The sequence below is a fragment of the Triturus cristatus genome, chromosome 10 (genome assembly GCF_964204655.1).
Source record: "Triturus cristatus chromosome 10, aTriCri1.1, whole genome shotgun sequence".
NCBI lineage: Eukaryota > Metazoa > Chordata > Amphibia > Caudata > Salamandridae > Triturus > Triturus cristatus.
In genome coordinates, this window is record NC_140593.1 from 356,907,762 (window position 1) to 356,933,182 (window position 25,421).

The following is a 25,421-nucleotide window of genomic DNA, read 5'->3' on the forward strand; positions in this document are numbered from 1 at the left end:
ATGGTTAGATCTATTCGCCACCGAAGAGGACACGCAATGTCATCAGTTCTGCCCATTGGAATTTCCATGGCGGCACTCGCTCGGTGATGCTTTTCGTCACGAGTGGAGTTGCGGTCTGTTGTACGCCTTTCCGTCTATACCACCTCTGCCCAGAGTGCTGAAGAAGATCAGGCGTGACCGGGCACAAGTCATCCTTGAGGCCCCGGACTGGGCTCGAAGAGTATGGTATCCCGAGCTACTCAGTATGAGCATCGATCCTCTGATCCGACTACCTCTTCGGGAGGATCTTCTGTCATAGCAGCAGGGGAGGGTCCTCCACCCGAACCTGTCCAACCTCCACCTCTTTGCGTGGAGATTGAGCAGCGGTAGTTGATTCCTTTCGACTTGCCTCCTGAAGTTTGTGATGTCATTCTGGCAGCCAGGTGGAACAAATTTGTGGCATGGTGCACAGCAAAGGCTGTGGATCCCCTTTCTACCCCTCTTTCTGAAGTACTACTGTTCCTTCTTTCTTTGGCCCAGCAGAGCTCTGCTCTGGGCACTATCAAGGGCTATCTTTCTGCTATTTCGGCCTTTCTCAGGCTCCCTGATCAGCCCTCTCTTTTCAAGTCCCCTGTTGTAAATAGATTTCTCAAAGGCATTACACACCTTTTTCCTCCTATTCCTTTCGTGATGCCTCAGTGAACTTGAACCTTGTTCTTAAATACTTGATGTGCGCTCCCTTTGAGCCCCTTTACAACTGTCGTGTTCGTCTCTTGACCTTGAAGACTGCCTTTCTGTTGGCCATCACTTCTGCTAGGCGAGTGAGTGAGCTCCAGGCTCTTTCTTGTAAGCCTCCTTTCCTGTCAGTCCATCTAGACAAGGTTGTGCTCGGGCCCCGTCCTTCCTTTTTGCCAAAAGTTGTTACGCCCTTTAACATTGGGCAGTCTATTACCTTGCCCACCTTCTTTCCACCTCCGCATCCTTCCAGGGAGGAAGAGAGGCTCCACCGTCTGGACCCAAAAGTGCCCTCTCGTTTCATCTCAACCGCACACAACAGGTCCGGGTGGATGACCAGCTCTTTGTTGGCTACGTTGGCACCAAGAAAGGTCGGGCAGTACACAAGAGGACTATCTGCCGCTGGGTCGTCTTTTCTATCAAAGCCTGTTACTCGTTGGCTAAAAAGGAACCTCCGGTGGGACAGCGTGCTCATTCCACCAGAGCTACTGCAGCCACTATTGCATTGGGACGTGGTGTCCCCCTGCATGACATCTGTCAGGCAACCACGTGGGCCTTGCTGCACACCTTTACTAAGCATTATTGCTTGGACAGCCAAGTCCGAAGAGACGGCTTCTTTGGCCGTTGTGTTCTCCGTGGTTTTCTGCTGTGATCTTGGTGTTCGCAGACCCGCCACCGGGGTTGGTATTGCTGGGGTATCTATTCTAAGGTAAGGAATCTATTACTATGTGTTTCTTTCAGATGTACAAGTTACTTACCTTCGGTAACAATATATCTGTAAGAAACATTAGTAGTGATAGATTCCTTACCACCCCACCCATCCTCCCTGTTCTCCAAACTGATTTCTAGGGTTAAGGTCATCCCTTTCAGGGCCCTAGTTTCAATGCACCAGGGGTCAGTTTCTTGCATTGCTCTGCGTTCCTGGCACGGAATGTTGTGTACAGAACTGACGTCTGTGCGCGTGGGCGGCGTCTAAGTAGCGCCAACGACAGACATGGAGCCGCACGACGCCACATACCGACGCTTGGAGGTAGTGCTGGCGAAAAACTTTCCGGATCCAGTCTGACGCCTGGGGGTAATTCTAAGGTAAGGAATCTATCACTACTAATGTTTCTTACAGATATATCTTTACCGAAGGTAAGTAACTTGTTCAACATTACCAAAGCTAAGTAGCTTGTTTTACACCAGAGATTTCATCCTTAGAGTCCTGATAGAAGAGGTCACTTCTTTCATGTGGTGGTTTGTAGAGCTATGACGTTACAGGATTTATAGCTCCCCATAGGTCAAGGTAAAGCCCTTCATCACGGCAGAGAGGGGGGGGGGGGGGGATTACATTGTCCACCTTCTGGTCATCAGAGTTATGGGGGACATTTGGTTATGTCTTGGACTGCAATGCACCCTCTAGTAATACGGGCCTTGAGGAAGAGGCTGAGCCTGACGATCTGGCTTCATAACCACTGATTACATATTATGTCATAACACACGATAGCCGTGCTACAGACTGATATCTGCTCGGGGTTGGAGACTGGCATCTGGATTGGATCCTCTAATCATACAGTCGTTATCGGCACAGAAATGGCTTGCATGGACCAGGAATAGAAGTCTGAACCGGCATCTGTGAGGGTCCAGGAAAGGATACCAAGGGGAAAGTTGATGTTTGTTTGGGGGGCCCCTGCTGGTGCAAGTCCAACTGTCAGCTACCGTGGTTCCAAGGGGGCCTGAAGGCACACCAGAGGGATCTGGTGGCATCTGTAAAATATGCAGAGTAGCTTCTTTGAAGCCCACTATTTGTTGCAGAGAACACTAAGACCAGGACAGCCTCTGGAAGCAAAGGGCTCTTCCCTGCCACCTTGCAACTTCTCACCAGATTTGGAGTGGCGGGATGTTGTGGAGACCTGCATGGCTTATGGTGTTTGTTTTTTTGTGTGTTTTTTTTTCGATTTTGACTTACCGTCATTTAAGCCTCAATAGGACCTTGCATAAGAGTAGCACTGTAGCTTGAAGTTGAAGCAGGGCCATTGTTTCAAACACAACCTCTTCTTATGCTCTGCCACATAAAACTTTGTTACTTCTCTCTGATCACCTTCAGGGGCATGAGGGCAAACTTTTCACATGACTAAGTCGTGATCGGAGGCCAGGCACCATAGCTATGTCATGTAGGCTATAACAAATATCTTCTTCCGGCAGTCATGGCACAGACTGAATCCTGTATTTTTTGGTGGCAATATCTGTCTTAGCAGACTGTATGGAGATGTTTTTGAAGTTCTTAGAAGACCAACAAGACTGGGAGTCGAGCTTTGGATCCGCTTTGAAAGGCGCAGAAAGAAACTGACATCAGCATGCAGTGTCACTCTATGCGGATCCGCTACTCACTTTCACAGTTTCACAAGGTTGCAGTGCAGCCACATGGCGTCGCCTGTCACCACGAAGCAGTTATTGCTGGGAGAATTGTACAGATCCAGTCTGGCACCTGGGATATTCTAAAGGATGAGGAATGTGTGGTTGGAGTATCCCCAGAAAAAGAGCATTACCGGAGGTAAGTAAATTGTTCTTCTGCAGCCGGGGCTATGGACACCAGTGTTAGGAGACTCCATGCTTGGCTATGTGTCACCAGGTTTGAGACCTCAGTCTCTCACTCTAGGGCATACTCTTTCATTGAGCTACACTGCTGATCAAAAAGGCAGATTCTGAGCTAGCCAATGCCTGTTCCAAGCCAACAGCATTGAGGATACTCAGCTGTGAACTCTCAAAGCGGCAATCCTAAACTATCCCCGAATACCCAAGTCATCCACCAAGATTTAGAGCATTCTGTTTTACCTATATATTTTAATCTGCTTCCCAATCTCTCATATTCTCGTCGGGATACGAGCAGTTGGTGGACAGAATGGACAGCATAGACTCCTACTTCTGTGTGAGACGGATCTCCGATGCCCTTGAAGCATTTACTGGTGATGGTTACAGCCCCTTCCAGACTCCACTCAATGGGAAGAGCCAAAACCCAACAGTCTATCCCTTGCTCCACTTGTCATTTTTTCGAGCCAAGACCTAGCAACCATCCCCATGCTTATCTCTCACATAGTTGTGATCTGGCTGCTGAGGCCTCCATGGTGGCCTTTACAGTGATTTGAATAGCAACCTCCCCTTAGCCTACCTGCATCCTGGGCCAGCTAGGGCCTGACAGCTCCTTCATCGGTCACTGAGGAGGTGTCTTCTACTATGATTTGCTCGCAGCCTATCTGTGATGTGACCGCACCCAGCAGTGACTAGATAGAAGAGACTCCCAGTTCAATCCCCATCCTTCCTTAGCGCATGGATCCTTGTTCTAGAAGCCCAATATCAGCCTGCTCCAACCCACATTTTTCCAATCTGTACCTATGACAAAGCAGCTTTCCCACCTATTCTCCATCCATTAAGTGGCTTTTTCAGATGTTATTTTATCGGATTCCTCCACCTTTCCTCTATGCTAGGTAGCTTTCGTATGCACCTTGGCTCGCAAGTAGACCACAGGGACCTGGCTCACGATGGCAGCATCTTCCTGAGGGAGTTGAACGGCCTTCCGCTCCAGTAGCTACAAATCGAACAAGTTTAACCACCTCCTTCCCTTTTTCCTATGACTGGAAGTAGCCTCTAGGTGATCTTTGGTCAACTATAAAGACTATGGTGTTTTTCTTCCAAGATGGCTCTTGGGGTCAGGTTCTCTCCACCATCTTGGTGTTATTTTTCCAGCCTATCATAAGCCTTAGCGAACTGACTTAACAGTCAGAAATAAAGGCAGCACCATTGTCTTCTTTGTCCAAACGAAGTAAGTTCTGCAAAGGATCCACTGCTCTAATTCAGAGAGAGAGCACTGTAGAATTTGTCTTCCTTCATTGAACTATTGATGCTGGGCTGAATATATTTGTGTACTTCATCGAACTTGTTAACATACGTATATTAGCTTGTTCGTGACCTTTTATAAAACCTTATCTATTCTTGACTTTGTTTCTAGTTCTGATATCTTTTGGATCTTTTGATTAACATTTCTTCAAATATTTTTAACTCCATGCCTTAAACTTCGGATGTGTTACTCTTATGTACCCTGCGATCTAACTCTCAGATGCTTCTCCACACTCCTCGCTTTTCTAAAGCCAGGATTGGTGGTCGAGCCTTCGCAGTAAGAACAGCCACTCTTTGGAATGCTATGCCAAATCACCTGCGTAAAGAAGAATCGGAACCCACTTTTAGGAAGGCATTGAAAACATGGCTGTTTGACTTGCCCTAGCCCATCCCTCTTCCCCCTATCTGACCATTTAGCGCCGGGACACCGCCGTTGGTGGTAGCCGTGCGCTCTATACATTGTTTGGTATGGTATGGTTATGTTACTCTACATCATGGCTTCCTATTTCCCTCTATCAAAATGCTTAATTCAATTGTAATAATTTCTTTAGAATGATCTGCCCACTTAATCTCTCAAAGTGTGCTTAGTAAAAAAGAAAAAATAAGGTTTTGAGAGCATACCCAGAAACATTTTCTTCATAACAGTACCACTACATCTGAAAAGGGAAACTCAAAACTGACCTTTTCCCACAATATTGATCTGCCTCTGAAAACGTTTTGATAAGAAATTGGATGTCACATGCACCTTGCGTACTCCCTACAGTCTATCTCCACCTACAATAGGAAGGATCTATTCTTGGCATGTCTGTCATTCTCTCTCTTCAATCTTCACCTCCCTTTCCAACTCTCAGAATCAATTTAGCTTTCTAGTAAAGACGTGCATAGTAACCTTGCTAGTCAGGATATTCACAGTGTCCCCACTATCAGTCTCACTGACTACTTGAACGTAACAATATTTAAATTCAATGAATGTATAAGTGAGATTCTGATAAATACTTCTAATCACAGATTACTCGCTTTGTGAATACTACCAGGCATCGGACTAGATCCAGAGATTTGTTTTTCAGCAATTTCCTTGCACACCATTACGTGGTGTTGTAAGGGTCTGCGCTAACTCCGTTCCACCCCTGAAGTGACATTGGAGCTCAGGCATCATTTTATTTCTCATTTTTGTCCAAATGTTTATACAATGTGAAAGGGAAAATGTCTCATTCTAAAACTACGTGCTTCCGATCCTGCAAGGGCTGCCGTAAACAGGTGTTTCTGAGACTGACACGCAAGGGGTATATCTCTGTTGTCTAGATTCCTCATGTGTCTCTAAGTTGTGTGGTGACTCTGCCATGATGAATCAAAAGGCCGTCCTAGACTCTACATTGTCGAACACCGTCAAAAAGTACTATTCTTGAGAAATGTACTCTTCCCACTCCAATTCCTCAGGTAAGTCAAAGTCCAAGAAAAAACAAGTAAATCTAAACATGACTCCCCTTCTTCCTGCCATTCTAGTCAAGACAAGTTGCACAGACGTCATGGTGCCCCCAATCTAGGTCCAAATCCCCCACAATGAAGCCAATCCAACCGGAATTCCTGGATCCTTCTGAACACCCAGTAAGTCGAAGCCATCAAGGAGCTCATGTTTCATATTTTCAGCACCCTACTGACTCTCTGGCAAGCCTACAGACCCCAGGAATCTGAGGAAGCCTCTAGTCTGACTGTTGCCGGACGATCTCACTGATCATGCCTCTTAACCCTGCTGCGGGCCTGACCTGACTCTGTGGCCGACGCCTGGCTCAACGTCTCACCCGACACCAAGATCCTCACAAGTTCCCCAAGTGCTGATATCACTGAAGTTAAAGGAAGAATCAATTATCTTTCTGGACTCTGAAACAAATCCACCTTGACCTCGACTGAAGCTGTGTCCATGTCGATGCAGCCCATCCAGCCCCATTCGAAGTCAGATGGGACATTGTCACTACCAAGTTATTTTTCAGATCCACAACCCTAAGAAGATGATGACCGATATGACTATTCCCAACTTTGTGAAGAGGAGACTTTATTTCTATGTCATCAAGATGCAAGTGTGCTAGCTGAGTCACCTGACACTGGCCTAAAATCTTAATCCGGCTCGTCCACAGAGGAGTCCACATCTTTTGCCATTGTTATCAGGAGAGCTGTGGAATTCCTTGACATTCAGTTGCCATCTGTGGAATTAAATACTAATGTTCTCACAAAAGTTCTAAAGCCTGGGCAGACTTCTTCAGAGCCACTCCTGTTTGGTGAGGCTCCTACAGATACTTTAATGGACACTTTGGTCAAACCTGGATCATGTCTGCCTGTGAAGAGGTAAATTGCTGGTGGCACAGACCTCCCTCGGGGGACCCATTTTTCCTCCAGCATCTTACTCCCTAGAGTCTTGTGGTGCAAGCTTCCACATGCAGGTGAAAGCTTAACTCTTTCCCTACTCCACCTGCAGAAAGGGAGACGAAAACCACAGAGGCCTTTGGGAAGATGTTTAGCTCCATGGTCCTCTTAGTTGTGTTTTTCACATGCGTTATGGGGCATGGTGAGCAAAATCTTACCTGCAGCCCTAACGACTTTTGCGTCAATTTGACTTGTATCATACAAGATGGGCAAGATGCTGTGAAGTATTCCATTAGATAAGGTTGGACATCACCAGTTGTTTTCGTAGGGCAGTTCGTAGCATGGTTCTATCGCTGCCAGGCTTGGATGAAATCTTCAGCTTTTCCAGTGACATTCAGGCATCAATGGTGGACATGCCGTTTGATGGCACCTGTGTCTTCGGGAGACCAAATCTATTCTGCTCTGGAGCGCTTCAAAGAAGTCGGAGCCACACCACACTCTCTTGGCCTTTCAGCACCTGTGTGGCAGTATACCAAACAGCACAGTCCTTTTATAAGGCTTCAGAAGGGCCATCCAGCAGAGGCAATGCTGAAGCCCACATCTGCAATAATAGAGCTCCCAATCCTTTCGGGATAGATGTCAGAGATCCGGCCGACAAGAATGAGTTCCTTAGACGCAACGCACTGCCTAGTATCCCACTGTCCTGCCACCACTCCCAAACCCCTTTAGATTGTCACTTGTTGCACATTGTGGGAGATAGGATAAGCTGTCACCTTCACAGGTGGCATAGCATCATATCGGGTAGATCGGTGCTTCAAATTTTTCAGCATGGATATACCCTGCCTTTCCTGTCAACCCCTCTTCATATGCCACCTACACCACAGCAAATTCTGGATGACCACTTTTCCATTCTACAAAGAGAAGTCCAGGGTCTTTTGGACAAGGTAGCTATAGAGTGTGTGCCAGCTTCAGAAATAGGGGCTGGATGCTACTCTGGTTATTTTTATGATGCCAACAAAGGGTGGAGGTCTTCGTCCTTTTTTAGACCCTCGCCCTAAAAACATCTTTCCTTAAACAGGGCAAGATCACAATTCTCACCCTGACCCATGTTCTATCTCCATGAATCCAAACGACTAGTTGGTGGTGGTGTATTTGCAGGATGCCTAGTTCCACATATCTGTCCTTCATTCCCTCAAATGTTACCTGTGGTTCAAAGTGGACCGTGAACATTTTCTGTTCTCTGTGCTCCCCATTCGGCCTCACCAGTCCCTCTTGGGTGTTCACAAAAGTGATGGTGGTGATCACTGCACTTTTTCGGAAGTTGATATACAAGTCTTCACATACCTCAACAATTGGCTGTTGAAAGCAGGCTCACCTCAGTCAGTAGTAGGCCACCTCAGGTGATGGCAAACCCCCTGACATCTTAGAGGTTTGTGTTCAATATGCTGAAGTCACACTTGACTCAGCTGCAGAGGCTGCCCTTTATCAAAACTATTCTGGATACAGTCCAGTTTCGAGCCTTTCCTCCACCTCAACAGTTTGGGGACTTTTGCCTATGATCCTTATTCAGACTTTGTCCTAGGAATCAATGAGTAGCTCTGAGACTTCTTGGCCTCTTGCTTCCTGTTAATTGACCATACCAGGTGAAACATGTGATCTCAGCATTAATAACTTCAGTGGGATCTGAAGTCTGTTAGCTCAGCACCATGTAAACCGGTCTTATTCCATCAAGGTGTCGAAGGAGACTGCAAAAGATTTGCAGTGGTGGTTGCTAGACTGAAATTGGACCAAATGTAGACCCCTCTGCCTACTGCACCCAGAGTGGACAGTTGTTACATATGCATCGTTGTTGGATTGTGGAGGCCATTTGAGAGAGGTGGAGATCAGAGGACTCTGTTCTCTTATGGACACCGAACTTCATATCAACCTACCACAGTTACGAGCCATTCACTTGACCTTGAAGTCCTTCGTACCGCCCCTCAAGAGTAGGCTGGTGCAGGTTTTTATGGACAACACTACTGCCTGTGGTACTGCCACAAGCAGGTGAGTCTTGGCCTCTGGTCATTGGGGCATCAGGGCATCTTTCTGATCATGAGGCCCCTGACACAGTCCTTGAATGCCAGAGCAATTGAGCTCAGCAGCTTATGTCTAGCAGACAATTAATTGGAACTAAATCCAGACGTGGTGCAGGGCATCTTCTGACAGTGGGAAGGACCCTGACTAGATCTTTTCCTCACCATTGAATGCTCAGTGGGTTGGGGTTTCCACAAGAACACTCGCTAGGAGATGGGCTCGGGCTGGAAAGGAACATGGGACTCCTGTACACTTTTTTGCCTCTACCTTTTCCGTCCCAGGTTCTGAAAAACATCAAGAGGATCTCCTGTCTTGGCAACAGGGAAGGGTCTTCCACCTGAATCTATGAAATCCACACCGCCATGAATGGAGATTAACCAGCAGCCGTTGACTGTTTGATCTGCCTCCTGTAGTGGCAGAAGTCACGGTCTCCACTAGATTCCCTTACACATAGCCCATTCATGCTGGGGCAGGTGTGGTAATCCAGTTGGTGGTAAGATTCACGCACTCACTTGTAAATTGTGTAGTCTGGTGCTCTCTTTTAGTGGTGCAGGTTGGTAAATCCTCCTGATTGTGAGGCATACTAGATCGATACTGAATGCAATCTCCCCACCTTGTGGGGAGCGTCCCCAATTTGCACTCAAAGTTCACAATTTAAAATAATTTTATCAAAACGTATTTCAGTTTATTTCCCCAAAAATTGTTTTTCTTTCCACGATTGTATTACTATACACTTTAAGGTGTCCACAATCTTTTATAATTGTTTAAATTAAAATGTATATAACCCCGCGCACTACACTGTGCAACGCTAGGATACTCCAGTAGACGCACCATGTTCCAACGGGTGATACCTCGTGATTTGGGAAAAGGATGAATGTGTCTAACACTTCTTTGAGGTAAGCACGCTCTATTTAAGATTTATTCCCCTGACGAAGGGCGCTGTCCAAAAGGCATTGGACAGATTACTTTAAGGATTTATGAATTTGAATTAAAACAATTATAAAAGATTGTGGACACCTTAAAGTGTACATTAATACAATTGTGGGAAAAAAATAGTCATTTTTCGGAATAAATTGAAATACGTTTTTTATAAAATTATTTTGAATTTGGGAACTTGGAGTTCAGATTGGGGACTTTCCCCACAAGGTGGGGATATCTCATTCAGTATCAGGTGTAGTTATCGCCAGATTAACACTTCACAATCCAAGCTGTCGGATGGTCTTTCATTTTTGTCTTGGTACCAGCAATGCCTCGCGATGGGAACTATTTTAGGTTATTGATCGGGACTTCCTACTTTTGTTAGGTCAACCATCCTTGCTTAAGCCACCTATTGTGATGAGATTTATTAAAGGTTTGACACCTGTTCTCTCCCAAACCGTTTATGATGCCACAGTGGGACCTTACCTTGTTCCTAACGTTTAATTTGCCTGCCTTTGGAGCCTAATCATAGTTTCTTGTTGCATCTCCTGGCTTTAGAAGACCATCTTTCTCATTGCAATTAGACCAGCTTTTTGCATGATTGAACTCTAGGCCCTTTAAGCGTAACTCCCAGAAAAGTTGGTGTTGAGGACTCGGGCAACATTTTTTCCAAAAGTAGTGACGTTGAGCTATCCATCACCCGTACTGCGTTCTTTATTCCCCCACACCCTTCGAAAAAGTATGAGAGGTTCCATAAGCTGGACCCTAAAAGGGCTTTAAGCTCTTACATTGATCTACCAAGGAACACAGTGGGAACGATCATCTTTTTGTGAGAGTCATTGAGGCGGAGAAAGGAAAGGCTGTATTGTGTTGAATAGTCCTCTGGATTAAGCTCTGCTATGCAGTAAGAGGCAGACCCCAGAAGGTCTGACAGCCCATTCCGCAAAGGCTGCTACTATGCTTTGGCACAAGGAGTGCCTGACCTTGATTTTCGCCAGATTCCGATGTGGGTGTCGGTGCATACGTTCATGAAACATTACTGCCTTAACTGCAAGCCTCTTGGTTTTTTTAACAATTTTTCATCTGAGCCCTCTCCACAGAAACTCCACCTGGGGGAGGTACTGCTTTGGCATCTATCCTAAGGTAATGAATCTGCAGTTAGAAGTATCCTTCAGAATAACAAGTTATTTACCTTCAGTAACTCTTTCTGGTAGATACTCTGTCTAAACACAGTTTCCTCACTGCCCTCCCAACAGCCTCCTCTGTAGTGTGGCCTGTGGGTTTTATTTACATCAAAAAAGGTCCCAATTTAGGGATCAGCACACTGCTACCAACAATTGTTTATGCTTCACGTTTGAGAGCCTGGAAAGTTAAATAAGAAACTGACATCCAAGTGCAGGGGTGGTGCCTATAAGCAGTTCTGCTCCATCACTTTCTTGTAGTGCGGAGCCACACAGCGCCACATAGTGGCGCTCAGGAGCACTGTTGAATAAATGTTTTTAGATTGTGTGCTGCGTGCAGTTTTCCAAGGTGAAAAATACGTTGTTAGAGTATCCCCCAGAAAGAGTATTAACAAAGGTAAGTAACTTGTTCTTTGCAGAGATAATCATGAAAACAACCCTTATAGTTAGAATGAATGTGCTGTGAGCTGTCCTCTCCTCTAAAGGAGTGGGTTATTAATTTAATATCAAACCATGTAGTCATTTTGGGCCTCATGTAGGATGCCTAATACCGGTCGGTAACGGCCGATTTTCGGTAAATATACCGTTACCGACCGGTATTTAGGCTTTTGAGATGTAGGGGGATCATTTCATGATTCGGTATTTACCGAATCGGTAAAATTACCGAATCGGTAATTTTACCGATTCGGTAAATACCGAATCATGAAATGAGATGTAGGGGGAGTGTGTGGTGGGTGTGAGGATTCGTTATTTACCACCAACTAAAGGTTGGTGGTAAATGACGAATATGTGTAAAAAAGCATTTTTGTGCACGTTTAAGTGTGCAATGTGGCAGACATACATGCCCTTAGGGCATGTATGTGCGCCACATGTGCACACATGGCCGAATCTGGGGTGCAACAGGGTGTCAATGTGACACCCTGCCACCCTTGCATGTGCTCCCCCCATTACCGAATCGGTATTTACCGAATCGGTAATGAGGCATACCTTCCCATCAATGGGAAGGTATGCCTCATTACCGAATCGGTAAATACCGATTCGGTAATTACCGAATTTCTACGAATCGGTAATTTTTACCGATTGAATACCTACATACGAGTTACCACTTCTTAAATACCGAATCGGTAAAGTTCGGTATTTAAGAAGTGGTAACTTGTATGCTACCTACATATGGCCCTTTGTCACTATATTTTTATGTGAAATGAATTTTAGTATATTTCTGAGGAAGTGCAGGTGGAGAAACCTGCAGTAAATTGTGTCTGGGTAGTAGTTATGAGCGAGATGCCTGCCCACTCTGGTGGATTACATTTGCATTAACTTTAAGGCTACACTTAAATGCTACAGGACCTGTAAATCAGTCACACGTGCAATGCTAAAGTAAAGTTAAAATGTCCTATTTGCAGATTAGATGAGACAAGAGGTGCCTTGAAAGCCACAAACAATTCTCTGATTGAAATGAAAAAGGAAATTGATCGGACAAGAGCGCTGGAATCTAAGGCGTTCGGAGAAAAAGAAGAATGGAGGTCAAAGCTTGAAGAATCAAACGAACAACGGGAGCAAATTCAAAAGGTTTTAACCACCGGCATGCTTATTCTACTTTGAATTGCTAAATTAACACACACAAATGTTTTCAGGTCATAAATGTTCTTGTTGACAATTGGCGCCCTTTTTTGAATCATTGGAAACTGTATTGCAACGCCTTCTTTACATATAGAATATCTGGTGGCTACTTCTTCATTTTAAATTTCTGTACACACAAAGTTTTTCCTAGATTACAGCTGTCCTTTCTATGACCACACCTTCAGATTTTCAACAATTTAAATGTCTAGTACTGTATAGTACAGACATCAAGTTAGGGGTGTGCATGAATGAAACCAGCAGTCATTGAAAGTCATATGGACACACACACACACACACACCCATTTCTTGCGTTGAATACCCATTGATCTTTGCTGATTCTATGGTCTCTTGGCTAGGTGTTGGTCACTGAACTCCAGGTGTGGAAGGACTGCAGTCAAGCTTCAATGGACATTGTCCGTTTCTATAAGTTACTGTTTCAGGGGACAGTCTAATTTGATTTATTAAGCTTAGTTTTCAGCAGTGAATGGTTTCTGTTTGTTCCCATTGTTTTGTTTGCCTTCTATATTGTTTTGTAATTCATCCACTTAGCTTGAGAGTTTACCCTTCTCTTGCATCAGGGAAAAAATGAAAGCCTAAGCTCTACCCCAACTACCATGAAATGCTCTAGCGGATTTGTGGGAAAGGGTCAAGAGCGCACTTCATTTAATGGCTCTCGTAGAGAAGCTTTAGCTGTCCCACAAGGCTTACGTTCTCTTAAAAATTGAAATATTATAATACTATATATATTCTTAAGGAGCTTGGCTCATGGTCAGCCACCTTTTGCTGTTGGATAGTCCACATTTGGATCAGCCTTGTGAAGCAATACAGGACTGTAAGAACTGGCCAGCCTCCTTTCGCTGTTGGTTGTCTTGGCAGTGCAGGGTGAGTTCCTATCTTGCTAATCAGACAACAATAATTTAAATGTAGTGTCAGTTTTGTGGAGTTAAAGCATTATACATGTGCATAAAAGGATAATAGCAGTTGTGTGTCCTTGCCTCTACTGCTCTCTGCTGGCCTTACTTTTCTTATTGTCCGTTCGATGGTACCTGAAAGCGAAGGTTTTCTCTGTGCTTTTTGTTTGTGAACTCCTAAATGCATCTTTTTACAGTTTTTTGTTTTTTTTTGCTAAGAACTTTAAGTAAGTTTTACTTTTTATGTCTGCGCCGTATTTCTTACAATATATTTCATGAAAGAGCAGCATATGCTCATGTAATTTAGAGAAGTCTGGATGGGGGCATCAGTGGTGATGAGATTCACACTAACTAGGTCACACTGAGCTTTTCTGTGGTGGCCTGTAATTTGCACACCCCGCATACATTAATATATGCTAGAGTATGCTTAAAATAATCCTTTTCGGTCGTCTCTCTTCACATGTTACTTTAGGGTTTGTCCATGTAAAAGTACTTGTAAGCAGTTCTGCTTTAAGGTGTCTCCTGTGACCAAACAGCTGTGAAGCTTGAATTTTAGTTGGTGCTTAATTTGTAAATAAAAATAAAAGTGCCAGGTCCTCCACAGGAGGCAACAGTGGCTTGCACCACCCATTTCCCCCGCCAGTGCTGCCAATGACAATACCAGCACAACTACCAACCAACACACACATTCAAGAGTGACAATTCAAATTATTCCAGGCCCCCAAAGCAATAAGAATGGCACAGGAGTTGCAAGAGGACCTTGAGCAGCTCACCGAAAAGGAAGGCCCACTGTGCAGTGAAGATGCTGTACATAGGAAGAGATGCTGGAGGCTGGAGCTTCTTGTAGCCCGAAGATCCCTGGAGTGCAGAGCCAATAAGCCATGGCAACGGCAAGTTGATTCCCACTATATGTATTAAAATGTTTGACTGCACTTACAAAGCCTGGAGAATCAACTCTCGGGTTTGTAAGGGTGTTTGCTCATGCAGGGGCACCCTCACAGTTCTAACCAAGCACCCTACCTTTAAGACTGAAAGGCCTGCCATAGCGGTGACTTACAGGTTTTAAGTGCAGTGACCTCTGATATAACAAAACTTATATCTGTTGTGAGGGGTGCTAGCACCAACTCACACAGGGTGCAATGGTAGGAGTCACGGTTTGAGTGGTCTCTCATGGATGGCACAATACAGGCTGCAGCCCATGGGACTCCCCTGGTCTACCTATGGCTTGCGTACTTTAGTACCATATGCTAGGGACTTACAAGGGTGCACCAGTAGCCAATTGTGAATATACAACAGTACTTACCATGGTCAATTTAGAGAGGATGCACAGTTGACTGGAGTCCTTATTAGCAGGATCCCAGTCAGACTAGTAAAAAAACAAATACTGACACCAGCAAAAACTGGGGGTAACCATGAAAGCAGATCCTCCTTTCCTACAGGGGTGACTTTAAAGTAACACTCTGAAGTGCACAAGGATCCCTTTCAACCCAATCCTGTCTACCAGATTAACTGGGGTGGGGGTTAAATAATCCAATGTACGTGGACAAGGCACAGTCTATCCATGTGTAAGTGTGAATTCCCCTCTCCCCTTCCTGCCCCGAAAGTCAGAATGCAGATGAATCCTCTGTCACACCCAGCCCTTCCTGTGTTTGTGGCTGTCGAGAGGGAATGCACAAAGTGTAGCTGTCGCCCAGACATATATTGGAGACTTGCTTCAGGCACACAGAGCAAAGTTAAGAGCAGAAAAAATTCCACTTTCTAAAAGTGGCATTTTCTAAACAGTAATGTCAAATCCAACTTTATCACCTATGAGGATTTGTCACCACCATTCCAAAGATAAGAAACATGATGTAGCTACTCCTTTCTGAACAGGAATTGCAGCTTAAAAGTGCTAGTGTGAGAGGAGTAGGCCTCACAGCAGTTAAAAACTGATTTAGCTGTTATTCGCTACCAGGGCAAGTAAAACTTAAGTACATATCCTTTCTTTTAGTTACACAGCACCCTACCCATCGGGCTACCTAGAGCCTACCTTAGGGGTGACTTGTGTGTAATAAAAGGGGAGATTAAGGCTTGGCAAGTGCTTAATAAACTGCACAAACTGCACAAACAGGCCTAGCAATGGCAGGCCTGAGACCGGTTTAAAAGTCTTCTTGTGTGGGGGCACAACCAGTGTTGCAGGCCTGCTAGTAGCATTTAGATTATGGGCCCTGGATATATGGTATACCTCTTTACAAGGGACTTGCAGGTAACTAAATATGCCAATTGGGGATATACCATTGTCCCCATGTTTTAGGGGAGAAGCACATGCACTTTATCCTGTATTGGGGTATCTTTCATAGATTTACAAGCCTGAATACTTCTCTGTCGCCGAGATAGGAGTCCCACGGTAAAATACAAAAGTAGTGCCATAAGTAATAAATAGGCTATATCTTAGTAGCCTATCTATGTCCTTATATGAACAGGACCAAAAGTCAGCTCCAACCAATCCGCTATCGGCACCCTCTAGAACACTCCCAACAGAAGCAGTTCTCCTCAGATTTCACCGCACGTCGTTTGGAAGGGAGTCTCCCTCAGTGCTACTCAGTTTTCTTCTCTTCAACTCTTCAAGCAAGTATGTCTGACAAGAAGGGCCACTTCCGCTCCTGCAGGACATGTGGGAAGAAGAGGGTCCATGTTGATGATCTTCATAAAGATTGTCTTTATTGCCTCTACCCTAAACATGAGGCTAAATACTGTAAAATCTTCCATACCTTTCCCAGCAAGACTCTAAGGGACAGAGAGGCAAGATTACTCTTATGGCTCAAGTATAAAGAACGTCCTCCTTCTTCGGCTGAAGAAGAGGACCGAGCTTCCATATCTAGAAAGAGGGCTAGATCTCAAGAAGGATCCTCAGGTGAGGGAAGGAAACATCTTAAAACATCCCAGGATAAATCTGTTCAGAAAGAGAGGAGTTCTAAACACTCCTTTAAGCCAGCGTCGTCTCCCACCAAAAATGTGTGTCGACGACTTTCACCTCATCGACGACGATGTGGTACGACGGCGACTATTTCGATGATGGCTATTTCCTCTCCTATCTCGTTGCCGAGGATTACTATTACGACAAGACCATCGTCTAAGTCCGTCGACGACGCACCATCGGCGAAGAAACTGTCGACGAGACTTCCGAAGGCGTAGTTGAACCGTCGACTGGAGAAACATCGACGACCGGCCCGGAGACGACATAGTCTATGAACGTGTGCCTGTTATCCTACCAGGACCGTCGACGAGAGACCTTCCTACCATTCTTATTTCCGCACCATCGACGCCCCAGTTGACGAGAGTTTCTCAAAGACATTTCAAAGGGCTTTTCAACAGCCTTTTCAGGACTATAGTGAAATTTCTCCTCTACCACCATCCCACCTGTTAGAGGGCTTTATGGAGGACGAGGATTATTATGATGAGGAGGAGGAGGATCCATACAGAGTGGCTCATAGTCCATCTGAGCTCAACGTGAAGTACCAAGACACTGATGAAGACGATAATTACCAGGAGGAGCATTACTATCATGAGCAATATATGGTTCCACGTTATACATATTCGTTCCATCACAGGAAGGAATCTCATCAGAGGGAAATGGCTCATCTTCCTCCAGTACTTATTCAAGACCTACAGGCTATGTTGGCGGATTATCGTCATATTTCCTCCACAACAAATTCCGTCAGAGAGCCAACTTCCGCAAGTAGAGGTTCCTGTTCCAGTACCAGAGCCTACTCTTCCTAGTACACCGGCTCCTGCACAAGATCCACCTGACACTGGCCACCAAGACACTTCCTCTTCAGCTGAAAAAGTTGAGGAAGGCGAATTACCTAACCAGACAAATGCTCCAGATCACTGGGACGATTATATAATCGAAACACCATCTCCGCCTCCACACTTACCCTCTGATTCTCCTCCTGAAGACATCAGAGGATTTCATAACTTGATGCAGAGTGTCTGACACTAGGTTCCAGCTCCCTATTACTGTCAAACAAACAGACTATTTTTTACATGACTTCAAGGAGGATACTAGAAAGATCATACGCTCTGTTCCAATCATTGATTACATCTGGCAAGAGGCCCTGAAAATCATTAAGACGCCAGCATCCATAACGGCGGTGCTACCTCGTATAGAGAAAAAATACCGCGCTCCAGAGAACAGTCCATCGGTCGTAGATCACCCGAGGCCAGATACGGTCATATCTCAGGCTGAACAGCACGTACGAAAAGCCCAGGAACAACTCTTCCAGACAAAGAAGGACATTGTATGGACCTTTTGGGGAAGAAATGATCTTCTATGGCTGCAGCATCAATTAGAGCTGCTAATGCCTTGGCAATCATTAGCCGTTGTGACTGCCAAATGTGGACTGATGTATCGGGATTGATAGATCTTGTCCCAGAGGATCAAAGAGAGGAGGCCCGGAAGATTTTATTAGAGGGTGAGCGAGCTGCCTCTGAAACTATTAACTGTGCGTTGGACATTGCCAACACGAGCTTTCGGCAATTAGCTGGGGAAGCAGTTCTTCGGCGCCAGGGTTGGCTTAAAGTGACTACTTTTAGACCCGAAGTTCAGACGAAGAAACTGGACATGGCTTATGATGGGGATTCACTGTTTGGTAAACATATTGATGATGCTCTTTTGGCAATCAAAAATGAGACAAACACCGCAAAATCTTTAGGTGCTCTACAATATAGACGTATACCTTTCAGAGAAGCCAAGAACAAGCTTAGATCAGTCAAATCAACAGTATCGTCAATACCAACCTCAATATCGCCAGTCGTATAACCAGTCGTCTTACTGTCAGTCATCAACGGCTGGTTTCTCTCGCCAGGGTGGCCGGAAGCGAACGCAGCAACAAGGCCGTGATTCTGCCAGAAAACAATTAGCTTCTCAGGGTGCCAGCCAACCTTACCTCCCTACCCGTGGGTGCAAACATTTCTGCTTCTGCACAGCGGTGGCACACGATCACTTCAGACCGCTGGGTGCTGGACTTAGTCACCAAGGGTCACACACTGGAATTCCTCCAGATACAACCTACCTCTCCGCCCAGGGGTCCCCCTCCCCCTCGTCTTCACTTATTGCGCGAAGAAGTCTTGATCATGCTCCTCAAGGAAGAAACAGAAGAAGTACCATCCACACAAAGAGGAACAGGTTTCTATTCTCGTTTCTTCCTAATCAAAAAGAAGTCAGGAGAATGGCGACCGATTCTGGATCTCTGCAATCTCAACAAATTTCTCAAAAAACAAACATTCCGATGGTAACACTTTCCGATATTCTGGAGTGCTTAAACGAAGGGGATTTCATGACTTCTCTGGACATGGAAGACGCATACTTTCATACCCCTATCCATCCAAAACATCGAAAATATCTACAATTCACAGTGGCGGCACCCACTATCCATTCAAGGTGCTTCCGTTTGGCCTAAAATCAGCGCCACGGATTTTCACTAAGTGCTTAGCACCAGTAGCTGTGACTTTACGATCCTGGGGGATCCAAGTTTTCCCATACCTAGATGATTGGCTGCTCAAAACTCCGTCGAAGCAGGAAGCCTATATTGCCACAACAATTTGTCTCCATCTGTTCAATACTTTAGGACTCAGTTTTAACAGGGGCAAATTGAATTTGATTCCAACTCAGAACATTTTATTCCGAGGAGCATCACTGTACACTGTCCAGTGCAAAGCATTCTTGTCTCAAGACCGTCAAGTGCGCCTTTGAAAATTAGCGACAACCATTTAAAAAAGAAAGTTTGTTTCAGTTCGAACATTCAAATCGCTCCTAGGGATGTGCTCCTCAGCAATCAATTTGATCCCTTTATTGCTGCTCAAAATGAGACCTCTTCAAGAGGAGTTACAGAAACAATGGCAACAAGCATTGGGTTCTTTCGAGGATGTTCTAACTGCACGTATGGTGGACGCACTCCGTTGGTGGTACCAAACAGCAAATCTTTCCTATGGTCTCACCTTTCTGCAAAACATCCCGGACTTCGTATGGACAACAGATTCCTCCATGGGAAGGTCATCTGCAGAATTTACAGATTCAGGGAAAGTGGTCTCAGATACAGAAACAGCAACACATCAACAGTCTGAAGCTTCGAGCCATATTTTTGTCCCTTCAGGCTGTCCTTCCAAGGATAGCAGGTTCCTCAGTGCTGGTCCGTACCGACAATACGACCAGCATGTATTACATAAGCAAACAAGGAGGCACAAGGTCCGTAACGCTTTCCCAGGAAGCCCAAGAATTGTGGGAATGGATAACGTTCCACGGAATATCCTTGAAGGCCGAGCATGTCAAGGGTCAGCAACAATACCCTAGCAGATTCGCTAAGCATATCTCTATCTGTCTGCCACGAGTGGGAGTTGGAACAAGCTCAGGTGAACAAGATCTTTCAGACATGGGGCAAACCAGCTCTGGATATGTTTGCGTCGCAGGAGAACAAGAAATGCCAATGTTACGCCAGCAGGTTCCCTCAACCGGGGTCAAGGGGGAATGCCCTTTCAATGAGATGGTCCGGGATCTATGCCTACGTATTTCCCCCCATTCCATTAATTTCCAGAGTGCTCAAAAAGTAGAAACTGGGGGGCTGCCGTCTAATTGTGATTGCACCCTGTTGGCCCAAACCGTGTTGGTTCCAGGAGCTTCTTCTGTTGTTGCAGGACAAACCCATTCACCTTCATCCGACAACGACCATGTGATCACGGAACAGTGGTCAGGTAGTCCACCCGAATACACAATCCCTGCACTTGCACGCATGGCTCCTGAATTCCTAGAGTTCAAAGATCTCAATATTTCACAGGACTGTCGAGATATACTCACTAAATCCCGTGCTGAAAGCACTGTCAAAACGTATCGCTTAAAATGGAAAAGATTTTGTTGTTGGTGTGTGTGGACGGTTCGGACAGACGACTCAGGACACGGCGTCTAGTTAGAGAGGGTTTTATTTGCGGAAGTTTGATTTTGTGCTGTTTATCCAGGTTCTGGTATCTCTTCCCCAAGGGGTCGGCTTTCCAGTTCGTCTAGGCGGGGCGTGGCCAAGGACGGGTCCCGGTGGTGAACGTCAGAGGACTCCCGATGTCGACCTCACCGATAGAGGGGAGACAAAACCAACAAAGACTCTGGTCAGTAGGGTGGTTAAGTTTAAAGGACAAAACGGGGCCCAGGACGTGAAGGGTACACTCCGGTGCTCTCGTGTCAAACTCCTACACTCAGTACGACCGGGGTGCTCAGGAAAGGTAGTGCAAGTGAGGGGGGGGTAGAAAGGACCAAGTGCTTAAATATTTACAGGTGCGGCGGCGAGAGGCATTTAGGTTCTTTTTCAGCCTTCTCCCTCCTCCCGACCCAGCCCGTAAAACGTTCACGCACCTGGGTCAGCCACCTCCTCCGTGGGCGCGGCTCGGCGAAACGTGGGTGCGGAGTCCTCCCTTCTCCGACTTCTCCTTCGACGTAGGGTCTCGTATCTCCGACGTCCCTGTCGCTGTAGCCTCTCTCGTCTCCGACCTCTCCGTTGTTGTAGTCTCTCTCGGCTCCGTTCTCCTTCGCTCTCCTGCTTCCGCTCCGGTGTAGCCACACACTACGGGTCCGTCTGGCTCCGATCTTATTGGAGGTTCGTCGACTACGTCACAGTTGTGGGCGTGCGCACCAGGGAGCTGATCCCAGTTAAAGGGGAAGACCTCTGAGGATGTTTCTTCCACGGCTGTCACTCTCCAGTCGTCTTCCTGCGAATTATAAACAACACTGTCCGTGACCTCCGGCACCTCCCACCAGTCCGCCCCATGCAATCCGGTGTCCCGGCTCGCCTCGTGACACTCCTCCACCACCGGAATCTACCGATCGGGGAGAGGGAAGGTCCGGGACAAGTAGTCTGCACTAGCGTTTTCCTTCCCTTTTCGATGTCTCAAAGTAAAGGTAAAGGGCTGGAGGGATAGAAACCAACGGAGAACCCTGGGATTGTTGGAGAGGTTCCGGCTCATCCACTGGAGGGGTGCATGGTCAGAATAGAGGAGGAAGGGACGGCCCTCCAAGTAGTAACGCAACTTGTCGGTAGCCCACTTGATCGCCAGACATTCGCGTTCAATGGTGGGGTACCGAACCTCCCTAGGGAATAGTTTCCTGCTGATAAAAACCACTGGGTGCTCTACCCCCTCCTCTGTTTCCTGAGATAACACTGCTCCCACCCCGTGATCCGACGCATCGGTGTGTAAAATAAAGGGGCGAGAGAAGTCAGGGGATGCTAACACGGGACTCGAGGTGATGGTCTGTTTCAGCGAGTCGAAGGCCTGTACCATCTGGGTGGTAGGTCGGTGGAAGACCTGGGGGCGTACATGTTTCTGCAGGGTATCTGTGAGAGGGCTAGCGACTTCAGCAAAGTTGGGTATAAAGCGCCGATAATACCCTATCAACCCCAGAAAGGCTCTCATCTCCTTTTTTGTGGAAGGGAAGGGGGTGTTCGTGATTGCTTTAACCTTCTCGCTTTGTGGGGCTATAAGGCCATGACCTAAGACGTACCCTAAATACTTCACTTTGTGGAACGCCATCCGGGACTTTTTGGCATTGATATGTAGACCGGCGTTTCGTAGAGCCACAAAGATGGTGTGTAGATGTTTGAGATGTGTGTTCCAGTCCGGGCTGAATATCACAATGTCGTCTAGGTAGGCCGATGAAAAGGACTGGTAATCTTGCAGGACGGTATTCATGAGCCTCTGAAAGGTGGCCGGGGCGCCATGCAACCCGAAGGGTAGTACCGTAAACTCAAACAAGCCATCGGGTGTCGAGAACGCCGTTTTTTTCCGATCCTCCTCTCTTAAGGGTACTTGCCAGTACCCTTTCGTTAGGTCGATGGTCGAGATGTACCTGGCATTTCCGAGTTTCTCGATCAGCTCATCGATGCGCGGAATGGGATAGGCGTCGAATGAGGAGATATTGTTCAGTGCCCGGAAGTCCATGCAGAATCTTATGCTGCCATCTGGTTTAGGTACCATCACTATGGGTGAGGACCATTCACTCCTGGAGGGTCTTACCACACCCAATCGTAGCATCTCCTGAATTTCCTGTTGTACTGCTTGTCTTCTTGCCGCAGGAATCCTATAAGGACGTAGTTTGATGACCTTTCCCGGGGTGGTCTCTATTTTATGTTCAGCGAGATGGGTGCGACCCGGTAGGTCCGAAAAAATGGGAGCGTGGGTTTGTAGGACCTCCATGAGCTCCGTTTTCTCCTTTGGGTTTAATTCGTCGCTGATGGGGAGCTGTTGTAAAGTATCCCCTTCTTTTCCCTGGGTGGGAAGGGATAGAGAAGCTGTCTTCGGAGGAGGTCCTATCCACTTCTTCAACATGTTCATATGATACACCTGAGTCCGACTGGGTGACAGCTGCAACTTGTAGGTTGTTTTCCCAATGGCTTCAACGACGCGGAATGGACCTTTCCATTCATTCTTCAATTTGTTCATACTGTTGGGAAGTAAGACCAGGGCCCAATCGTTCACTGTCAAGGTCCGCCACTTCTTCCCTCGGTTGTAACAGGCGGCTTGTTTTTCTTGACTTTTGGCCAGGTTTGAATACGCCAAATCTCTGAGTTTCCCGAGTTTCGTTTTTAAGGTTTGGGTATACTCTAACATCTCTCTTGTATCCAGCATCATCTCCTTTTCCCAGGCCTCCTTGGTCATCTCTAGGAGACTGCGAGGTCTACGCCCGTACAACAGCTCGAAGGCAGAGCATCCGAGGCTACTCTGTACCTGGCTTCGGATGACGTATAAGGCCAAAGGTAATAGCCTGTCCCACTCTGGTCCTTCCACCACCAGCATTTTCTTGAGCGTGTTCTTCAGAGTGCCGTTATACCGCTCGACAAGTCCGTCCGTCTGGGGGTGGTAAACAGACGTACGGATGTGGCGTAGATCCAGTATGCGACATACCTCTTTCATGAGTCGAGAGATGAAAGGGGTTCCCTGATCCGTCAATATTTCTTTTGGGAACCCCACTCTGGAAAACAGCTCCAAGAAACAGTCGGCGATGTTTCGAGTGTTGGGGGTCCTTAAGGGAAAAGCCTCGGGGAAGCGAGTGGCGTAATCCACTATCACCAACAAGTATAGGTGGCCTTTTTTTGTCCGTGGTAGAGGGCCGATGAGATCCATCCCAACCCTCTCAAATGGAGTCCCTATTATGGGTAGGGGCTGTAAGGGGACACCCTGCGGGTGTTCCGTCTCTGGCAAATCTCACACGCCTGACAATGGTTTTTAACGTCCTGGTATATCCCTGGCCAGTAAAAATGACGAAGTATGGTTTGGGTTGTCTTTTCTGTCCCGGTGTGTCCTGCCAGAAGATGAGCATGGGAAAAGAACATTATCTGTTCCCTAAAGGGAATAGGCACCAGTAGCTGGTGGGTGTCTGATGGAGATGCCTGTCTGTATAAGAGCCCTGACTTAATGAGGAATCTGGGGTACCCCGGAGACTCTATATCTACTGAGCTGTGGGCCTGTTCCCATGCATTGTATAGAGTAGCGTCATTTGCTTGGGCGAATTTAAAACTACGGTCAGTAAGCCATGGTTCGGGGGTTAGTAAGGCTGATGATGGTGGGGACTGCCCTTCGCTTTTTAGTCTGCCCTGCCCTGGTGTATGGAGGACCCGTCAGAACATCTCCAGAAAATCGGGGTTGTCGGTGCCTATAATGAGGTCTTCGGGAAGGTTGTCCATAACCCCCACCCTTATGTGTGTTTTCCACCCCTTCCCTGGATGTACGAGGGGGATAACAGCGACTGGGTAAGGCTTTACATCACCATGCACACACCTAATGTGCACTGTTGCCTCGGGGACTAGTTGTTTAGGAGAAACCCATGTTCCTTGGATCACTGATTGCTTGCAGCCGGAGTCTAAGAGGGCCTTTAGGGGGTTACCGTTTACCTGCACACTCACGTGGAATGCCGTCCCCAACTCCGCTGTATAGAGAATGGACTTGGGTATGTACCCCACCTCCATCGGTTCTTCCGTTGGTCTCTTTTTTTGGCATACCCGGGCTATGTGACCCCACTCCCCGCACTCGAAGCATTGTGGACCCTTCAACCCGGGCATTTCGAGCCGTAGCTGTCGGTTCTTCGGCGGCTCCAGGGGTTTCGGTCTCCGTTCCATTCGGTAGGGACTACTACGAGTCTTTTCCCCTTCTGTTCCGAATCCCTTAGGTTGCGCTCTGGAAAAGGTGGTAGCCATTTCTACTGCCTGTTGTATGGTCAGGTGGCTATGTTGCTTCAGCCACCTTTGGGTGTGATACGGTAGGGCCTCGAGATATTGTTCCAAGTAGATCTTTTCCATGATCTCCTCCTTGGAACTAACCCCGGGTGTCAACCATTTATCGGCCGCCATTTGAGCCGGAGGAAGAGAGTTTTGGGATTTTTGCCGGGAGCCCCTTTTTCCTTCCGGAATCGCACCCTATAGGCCTCTGCATCCAGTCCCAGATGATCCAATATGATACCCTTAATGGTCCCATAAGGTGTATCCCCATTGGCGTTAGCCACCTGATAAGCCGCCTGGGCTTCACCTATCAGGAGCGGAGCCAGGAAGAAAGGCCATTTTTCCAGGGGCCAACTACATGCACGGGCCACCCTCTCGAAGTTAGTGAGGAAGGCATCAGGGTCCTCGCCGGGGATGTATTTCTGTAGGGACAGCCCGGAAGGGGTAGAGTGGCTAGGACCCCTGGGTTCCCGTACAACACCTGCCTGGGGTTCAGTTATCGCTTTTTGTAGTCCTTCAATCTGGGCTGATATCGTGTT

The 25,421-nt window shown here is 46.7% G+C and overlaps 1 protein-coding gene across 1 annotated transcript in view; it reads left to right on the forward strand.

Annotated features, from left to right (window-relative positions):
• Window positions 1-25,421, forward strand: part of LOC146789438 (kinesin-like protein KIF15-A) — a 645,535-nt gene that overhangs the window by 225,444 nt on the left and 394,670 nt on the right. Inside the window, exon 12 of the mRNA XM_085631097.1 lies at window positions 12,524-12,689. Within this exon, the coding sequence (XP_085487223.1) occupies window positions 12,524-12,689 (166 nt within the window). The remainder of the gene's footprint in view (window positions 1-12,523; window positions 12,690-25,421) is intronic.